At 37.1% G+C, this 9599-nt stretch overlaps 1 protein-coding gene across 1 annotated transcript; it reads left to right on the forward strand.

Annotated features, from left to right (window-relative positions):
- The first annotated feature begins 4174 nt into the window (after nucleotides 1-4174).
- mrps16 (mitochondrial ribosomal protein S16) lies at nucleotides 4175-9106 on the forward strand. The gene is made up of 4 exons (XM_035153155.2): nucleotides 4175-4360; nucleotides 4580-4610; nucleotides 7534-7800; nucleotides 8719-9106. The coding sequence occupies exons 2-4, from the start codon at nucleotides 4598-4600 to the stop codon at nucleotides 8847-8849; spliced, it is 411 nt and encodes a 136-aa protein (XP_035009046.1). The 5' UTR covers nucleotides 4175-4360; nucleotides 4580-4597; the 3' UTR covers nucleotides 8850-9106.
- The last annotated feature ends 493 nt before the right edge of the window (nucleotides 9107-9599 follow it).

Consider the following 9599-nt stretch of genomic DNA (forward strand, 5'->3'; position numbering starts at 1 on the left):
ATCTGGGATTTATTTGACCTTTCTTTAACGTTTTTCCACATTTTCACTGTTTTACAACGGAGTAATTAATGGATTTTGAAGGGAACTGTTGGGCCTTGGCAGAAGTATGAGTTCTAGTGAGAGCCATTGTAGTTTGAATATCAAATTTACATATTACATTTTCAAATTTCAAATTTGACAATAAACCCAAAGAAATACAGGGTTTAAAAATGATTACATGTTTATAATAGTTTCACCACCAATACAGATCATCTCTCAGTCTTGAAGAACCTACGATAGGCCTACATGTAAATATCTTTCTCGATTGTACGCGATCTATATAATCGATGATACAGATTGTTCTAAAAAACATTCTCCTGTAGAGAGTGGCTGACTTCCACGTGATTGCTTCATGCTTTCTAGCAACGCAAACTTCTGTTTTTAAAACCATTCACTTTAGATATGCTCCGAATTTCCTTAATAAGCCAAACTAAGGTCTCTATCCAATGTAAGATTGAAACAACAATTGACATGGCCTTTTGGGAAACATGCTTTTCTGTTTTGAGGAGTCAGATGAGAAGGCCGATACCATTGTGGCTGTTGGTTAGCTAAGCTTAACATAAAGACTGGAAACAGGAGTTTACAGGTCGTTTGGCTGCAGTGGTGATGCCAGAAAGTACCTTTACTAAAACTTTACTATACAACCTGTTCAGTCCCACGTCAGTTCTGCTTCTTTGCTATTATGTGAGCAAATATTTTTTTTAAATATCATTATGTTTCTGATGTGTTACATGTATCTGCTTGTAAAAGCATCAAAACAATATTTTTGACTCTAAAACAGGAGAAAGAAAGGAAGATCTATTCCATTTGTAATACATGCAGAGAAAAACAAGACAATCAAATACCAGAAATTTTAAACTTAACCCCATAAATCGACAATAAAAACTCTGAAAGAAAATACAAAGAAGCGAGGCACTAAAAAATAAACTTGTGAATTATCTGAAATCCTGTTTTAATTTAGCTTACAGAGATGGTGAGAGGTGTTTGTAAGTTCACAATGTAAGAGCAAGCTCAGTGTTTAGAAGATATTAGCGGCATCTTCCACATAATTAAATTAAATTCTTCGTTTAAAGCAGACTCCTCTTTCTCTTTTTTTTTTCCAAGTAAAATATCTGGTCATCTGAGCGTCTCTAACTGAACTGTCACAGACGATTAGAGGAGGAACAACTCGTCTTGGTATCCCAAAGAGCATGGGGTCCTCACGAGAGACTTATCCACAACTAGAATCAATGTCATCGTTCAGATAATCACGCATTGCTGATTCACCATGTAAGATGCATTTTGTTTGCTCCCTAACTGTGTAAAGCCTCTATTCATTTTCAGATTTTTACGCAGAAAAAACGTGGTCAGCTCAATAATGACGCTTTCCTATTAAAGATTTCAGCCCTGGCTCGCTGAGGAAAAAGTGTTTTGTGTTGCTTTATTTGTCTGGTCGCTGAGATTACTTCTGTGACAAACCATACTGTCAAAATTTTCAAATCTTTTTGAACTAATACGCTTATAATCTTGTTATTCTTTTCAATGACAGACGAGTTTGAGTGTTTGGATAGGGTGATGCATTTTGTCAATTGGATTGGTTTTACATACAGTATACCATTCAGTGCTCTTCATCCTGGTGATTTAAAGCAGTGTTTCATTTGTTTCCCATGTTTTCCCATAATTTGCCAAAACATCACGACTACAGTGCTGTACTGGTGGTTTAGAATTAGTTGGACTATGTGACAGATGAAGTTGTGAAGTATGAAGTAGTAGCCTTGATGTTTTCCTTTACTGAGAGTATTTGTTTTTTCAATTGATCGAATAATCAATGCGAGTAAACAGACGTATTTCGTAAATATTCTTAGGTAACGTGTCTTTTATCAGTTTTTTCATCAGTCACAGCCTTATGTATGAAGAGTCATGGAGGGACAGTGGGATATTTTCAGAATTTACAAACAAGGGCCCGTCTCTTTTGTGTGTCTCCAGTGACCTCTTCTCACAGAGAAACCATGTGTTTGTCACACACACATGCACACACACACACACACACTTAAGGGAGAGAGAGAGAAAGAGAAAAACAAGCTTTACACAACAGGAGTGTGAAATCACCATGTTCCAAGACTGTAGGAAAGGATGGGGGAGTGGAGATGGGGGGGTGTTAAGCAGTGACCCCTGAATTCATTCAGAAGAGCCAGTGCCTCATCTCCTCTGGGGTCACCGGTGGAAATGGATATTTGAAACTGTGCGTGTGCTGATGTAAGATACATGATACACGTCGAATAGAAAGTACACACACAACAATGTGAAGGATTGAACGACCACAGAGAGTCTCACACTGAGCAGTAGATCGTAACATTAATCTTAATTATAAATCAGTTTCTGTAGCATCTTCATTTCAGCCCCATTACTTTCATTAACAATAGAAAGCGTTGCTGTACAAACAGTAGGTAAATGTGAGCACATTTACACGTTCATGCATTTCAGGCATTTAGCCGCATTCGTAGCTAATGTACTTATCCACAGAGGCATTCACTGAGAGCAGTAGTAGAATAAATGCAGCCACTGCACATTAATAAGGCTCTAAAATTACAGTGGAACAAAATACAGCGTAAGTTCTCAACGATAGTTAAGTGAAATAGTTTTACATTATTTGAGTATTTCCAATGTATATACTTGATTCCTCTACTGCACTACTCCTGGGTAATATCATAGGTTATTGTATAGATGTTGTACATTTAACCTCACTAAATTGGATTTACAGATGTAGTGACTAGTTTAAGATTTGACTAACAGAATATACCGTGAGATCTTTATAATGTATGATCTCAGCATGATATAAATACAACTACAGCAAATGGTACATACAGTAACTAAGATTAGCCCCATTTCAACCAGTTAAAATATAAAATGCTGCACACATGTTAATGTACATTAGTAATACTAATACAGTAGTATAATATAGCAGCCGCAGTATAAGATATATATATATATATATATATATATATATAATGTATAAAGATCCTCTAATTCTCTGAGAAATCAACGAAAACACTTATAAAGGCGTAATTCTGTATGATGACATCTCTGTGCTTGCAGAGCATTTGCAGTATGTTATATTCCACCTGAATATGTAATTTAAAAGAAAATAGAAATATTTCTAATTTACCTTTTTTTTGGCTATTTTGTCTTTGTATATATATATTAATGGAAGTTGTATTTTTTGGTAAAATAACCAGGTTCTGTTATCCTGTGTGGGATGGGCCGGACGAGAATGTCCAGTTAATTCTCCCATTTATCTTCACAGGCAGGTATCGTTTTCCTTCGCCTGCGGAAGGGTCTGTGACCAAAACACAACAAATAAATACGTTTATGGGAGCATTAACTTGCATGTGGACATTTTCATCTTTAGATTTTTGTCAATTCTGTCCAGCAACCAGTGTTGTTGGACGTGTTAGCGTCAGCTAAATGAAATGTAACGTAATGTTATTTGTATACTTTCCAATAGTCCAAATGTTTGGCAAGTCACAGAAAATAGGGTTAGGGTTAGTTAGGATCTGAGTTCTACTGCCACCTCTGACCAAAAGTGATGATACATACTAAAGACCTACTTCAGAAACAAAATCAGAAACAGCATTAAAAATCTGAATTAGAATTAAAATTACAATCAGAATTAAAATTTTAAATCAGAATCAGAATTACAATCAGAATCAGATCAGAAATAAAATCACAATCAGAATTAAAATCAGGATTAAAATCAAAATCTGAATTTAAAATTAGAAGTAAAATCTGAATCAGAATTTAAATTTTAATCACAATCAGAATTAAAATCTGAATTAGAATCAGAATCTGGGTTTTTTTGCCAAGCAGGTATACACATACAAGGAATTTGCTGTGGCATGTTTATCTAAGCATAAATGTAAAAAATGTATAAACTATAAAAACAGAATATAATAAACACAAGACACTAGAAAAACTGGCCTCATAAGAACTTTAGTGTAATGTTGCTATCTTATTTAAAGGAACTTTTTTAAAGAACATTTTAGGACTGTTTACTAATTATTTCATATTGACTCAACAACGTGTTGTTTTTGGATTTGGACTCTTCCACGTTCACGTCGCAAGCAGCGGCGCAACACCGCCATCTAGCGACGCAGAGACGCCGAGGCAGCCCTGCACGTCACTTCCGCCTTCAAAACATGGCAGCCCCCTGACAAATGTCACACTACTGCTCGTGTGGAAAACAAATAGTGAAGAACATCTGTTCCCTGAACTGTTCAGAGCTCTAAGAAAGAAGCGACAGCCGCGGGAGGATTTGACTTCATGTCCTTCAACGTCCTCTGAGGTATTTGAGCGAATTTAACGTAGCGCACAAACAGATGCTACAGTTAGCCGCTAGCATCCCTCTGAGCTGCACTGTGAACGTTGAATGACATTGTTGTGAGGTTTACAGGCTCTGAACTCAGTACACGTGTGTTCTAATGTGTGACAGTGTATATAAAGTGCATATAAAGTTATATAGCTATAGACAAGCAGCTGTAAAAGTGTGTTTTGTGTGTTACAGGAGAACCCAGTGAACACGATGGTCCATTTATGTGAGTATTCATCGTGAACACGCACACCCTGACATCTTCCGTTATTCTGTCTGGTGTCAGCAGAGACTGGAGAGTGGTTCGACACAATAAAGAAGTCAATATTAGGCAACCCTATGTAATGAGAGGGAGAGCCCAGGCACACCCAACACTGCAGATCACATACCTTATCTTTACTGTCAGGTTCAAAGCAAGTGTTGGCATCTCTCATTAAACTTTTATTGTAACATGTAGAAGGTTGAGCAACAAATACAAAAAGAACTCCAGCTCGAGCTGGGAAAAAGAAACTGTGTGTATGGTTTGATGGTGAAAAAATTGTTTATTAATAAGAGATGTTCTGATACTATTTTTAACTTCCCAATTCTGATGCCAGGTACCGCTTCCATACCAGTGTATTTAAAACGAGAACGGCATGCCAGCATCCCTCCGCCCGACAGTCCCCTTATGAAACCACATTTAAATTCACTAGATATGTAATTTTTATTTGCATCTGAAATTGCACAGACTCATAAGTAATAGTCTGCTAATCATACCAGATTTTTTTTGTCATAAAGTTCCTCTGATTCTCTGAGAAATCAATGAAAATGTTCAAACACACCAACATTTAATGAAGTTAATCCGTCCAGTAGGTTTGTGTTATCCCTCTAACAAGCAGACAAACAACTACAGACGAAAACAACCTACTTGGCGAAGGTAGTAATACTAAGCTATATAGAGTATTTTAACAGCTGTATGCTACCTACCCTGTATGGAGGTGATGACTGCTATCATTATTGTACAGCCTGGCTCAGGTTAAACTCATTGAATTCTAAATACATACAGAGAATAAATGCCAGAGAACTTATTTTAGTGTCTAGCTTGAAACTGAAAAAGAACACAAGTAAATAAATCTACGAATACACAACAATTACTTCATTTAAATAGCTTCATTTGAATTGCATAAAGTACATGTCGCTGTTTTACTTGTGGGACATTCCAGCATGAATATTGCCAAATTACTGACATTTTAGCAAGCTCTTGCTCACGCCAGAGTACTGAAGATCACTTCTTCTTTGGCGCCTTCTAAAAACATTACTTGTCAGTGGCAGCACAACGCAACTGCTGATTTGGACTGGCAATGAAGAAGGGATTTCCGGGAAAAGAAAATTGCAGTTTTATCTTGGTGAAACTAAAAATGTGATATCAGATCGGTACATTGATTCTCGTACTCGCCGTTGCCTGACCCAGCATTTTCGGCAATGTCTCAGGACTTTGACTTTTGACTTTGATGCTGGTATCAGACCGTCTCTATTTATGACTTTGTGATTATGATCACACTAGTTACATTGTTCTTTTACAGAAGGCAATAAATTTGCATAAGGAAACACAAACTAATATGGAGGAGAGTGAAAAGGACACAGAACAGGATAAATTCGACCAGCTAATGTAATATCTATTGTGGACCAGAACACCGTACTTTGCAAATTATGCTGCAGACTGGTCCCCACAACAGACTCAAAACATCACTAACCTATTATATGACCAAAGCAAGAATCATGTCAAACAGTATGGACAGTCTACAAATGAGCTATGAAATAAAAATGATATAAACATAACTTTTATTTATATAGCACATTTGAAAATACAGTTAAATGTGCTTTACAAGTGAAAAATTAGGGATCGAGGACAAACAATAGACAATGATTGAATGCATTTTGATGATCACACAGCATTAGACAATATTACAGCAGAAATACAAGAATAAAAATGTTACAGATGAGAAAAGAGTAAAAACTAAATAAAACCAAACATTATAAAATGATTCAAACAGTTGGTAACACCAGTGCTAGATTAAAAGTAAATAGATTAATAAGAATAAAAAGTTAAAGGTGAATTCAGACTCAAGTCCTGAGAAAACAAACCTATTAAAAAATGTCTTTAAGAGAGATTTTAAAGGGGATGAAAAGTACACAACAACGACAAACTCAAATTTATCAAGAGGCTTTTGCCCACAGAACCCCACATGGCAAATAATCACGTAGATGTAATGCTGCTGTGGCACAGTCCTTATCATGATGCTCCGTCGTAATATTGAGTAATGTGTCTTTATCTAGATAGATATAAAATGACCATAGTCCAATATCTTGCTCTTTCCATTTTCTATTTCTTTTTATTGGGCACTCCTAAGTTGTCATGATCACTGAGAAGCAAATAGCCATATTAATCATTGATTTTAATCATAAATTCCATTGTTTACTCAGTAAGAACAAGGTATGAATGTTAAAACATATGTGGCTGTTCTCCCCTATCTACCCTTTACACAGTAAGACAAAATTTACATTTCCCCAAAATTCAGAGATATTTTAGTGGTGGCCAACAGTCCAAAACACAAAGATAAGAAAGTAAAATCAAACCTTAGTTTGTATATAAATACACCCAATTCACAATTTATAAGGTACACGACAATAAAATGAATGCAAAACTAGTTGCATATTGTTTGGTTATGATTTGTATAGCTTTAATACTAATAAAAGTGTTGTTATATTTTGTCCACCCCTCTTATATCAATGAGGGAAAAACTAAATGTCACAAAAGGACCACAAGCTACAGCCTCCGAAAGGATCATTAGATTTAATCCACACCTCACTGTGGCTTCTAAAAACTGAATATAATAAAAATGGGATTTTAGACTAGCTAGGTGTGTGAAAGACACTGAGCAAAAGCAAGTAATGAACATTTTACCACTGCGCCTCCTCGCACTCCTCTTCCCTTCAGCTCGTTCAAGAAAGTCAATTTTAATTATGCGGTGTGTATTCAGAGAAATGGAAAACTACAGCAGGCTTGAAAATGACTTGCACTCTGACTGTTGTACTGAGGTGTTTAAGGGTTACAAAATACTGCCCTTTCTCTCTTTGATAATGCTTACTGTGCTCATCTCTCTCTGCAGCATCACTCCTCCTGAAGAAGTACCACGGGGGTTATGTTGTCATCCGACTGGCTCTTGCAGGCCACAAACAAGCCAACAGACCCTTTTACCGCATCGTAGCTGCGTACAATAAAAGGGCGAGAGATGGCAAATACATTGAGCAGCTGGGTTCCTATGACCCCCTCCCTAACATCTACAACGAGAAACTTGTCAGCCTCAACTTCGACCGAATCAAGTACTGGATCGGCTGCGGTGCACACCCTACAAATCCTGTGTCCAAACTTCTAGGTGTGTATTTACAGTACAAGCATTCTTTTAAGTCGAACCAACATTGCACAATATTATTGTCAGCTTGTCAAGGGGAATTATGCGACTCATATTGATATGTTTATTGAAGGAGGTCCATCCATAACTATTATGAGCACATACACCTTTTAGTAGTCTGTATTATCTGCCACCATACATCATGAATCCCATCTATTGCTATTACTGTATTCACTGTGGCCTCAGATTACATTTGCCTACATGGTTGTAAAAGCATCTAATATATCACAGTTGTTTTTGCTAATTGACAAGTTGGTAAGATAACATGCTAATAATTAAATATAATATGGATGGATAAAGGGAAAAGGTCATCTCAAAGGGATAGTTCACCCAGAAGTGAAAATTCAGTCATCATCTACTCACCACTATGCTGATGGAGGGATGGATGAAGTGCTTGAGTCCACAAAACACTTCAGGAGTATCAGGGGTAAACTTCATTGCAGCAGAATCCAATACAATTGAAGTCAATGGTGAGCTGTTCTTCAAATGTAATAAAACAGAAAAGAACATAACATTCCTCCATACTGCTTGTTTGGTGTCACCCAAGTCTCCGCAAGCCCCGACATTCATATACGACTCGAAACGGCGTCATTAACATGGTGTTTTAAGGAAGTGGCTAAGCTAGCGGACGTTAGCATTTCCTGAATGCACCTCGTCGGAAGATATCAGTGGACATTTAGGTTTAAAACTTGTTGTAATGACGCCATTTCTGCCCTGACATTAGTATTTGACTCGAAACAAGGTAATTTACATCAATTTTAACATTTTTGGGTGAACTATCCCTTTAAAGTGATGATCCATCAGCTCCTTGAGTCCGTTCAACATTTTTGGCAACCCTGGGCTCTGCTAAAGTCTTCTTTTCTCCCTCCTCTCTTTCGGCAGGGTTGGCGGGATTCTTCCCTCTGCACCCCATGACGATCACGGAGGCAGAGCGTCTCAGAGCCCGAACAGAGCAGACTGTAACAGGAACAGAGGAGGGTCTGGAGGTGGGACAGCAGCAGGCTGAAGTGTGAGAACCAAAGCTGGGGACTGTGTGTGACTGCCGAGTCCAAAAGGATGTCACAGTTCTTTTGGAAGAGAACAGATGGATTTGTTTCCTGACCTGTTGGCTGTACAGCTCATTGCAACATCACATATAGCACGTTGTAGTCCTGATTGATTCAGTGGTCTCCATGTACAAACTTTTTCCATTACAACTGATGCTTCATTGAATTTATTTGTACTTACTATTTCATGTGACCTAATTAAAGTATTTGTTATCATTGAACTAGTTTGGAGTTAAGTTTCAGTTTTTTCATTATGCTGTGCAACCTTTAAGATCTATCACCACCAATATTTATTTTCTATTGAGAATGATGTGAACTTTGCATCCATCCCTCCCTCTTTTGTTGAATGTCAGCAACGTCAGACTCGAAGAAAGAAACATAAGTGGGTGGGTTGGTTGGTTGATTAGATTATCATCAATGGTTATAGCCCATAATGCATTTTTGGATCAATAGCAAAATCTCCACCCAGAAACTGTACTGTGTGCTATGGAAACCTTTTGTAAACTGGAAATGTATCACTCACTTAGATAGGTCACTTATGTCAGATGATATTGGGCAATGTGTTGTGAATCATCAGTTTTCTATTTTTAACACAAACATTTTATTCTACTTCAAGCTCTAACTGTGACCACAAAAATCCACAATAAATGACGTTTGCATCTGGAAAAAATGTAGTTTTATCATATTGATCTCAAAGAGATAATCGCATCACTATCG

This window comes from Hippoglossus stenolepis, chromosome 3 (genome assembly GCF_022539355.2).
Source record: "Hippoglossus stenolepis isolate QCI-W04-F060 chromosome 3, HSTE1.2, whole genome shotgun sequence".
Classification (NCBI taxonomy): domain Eukaryota; kingdom Metazoa; phylum Chordata; class Actinopteri; order Pleuronectiformes; family Pleuronectidae; genus Hippoglossus; species Hippoglossus stenolepis.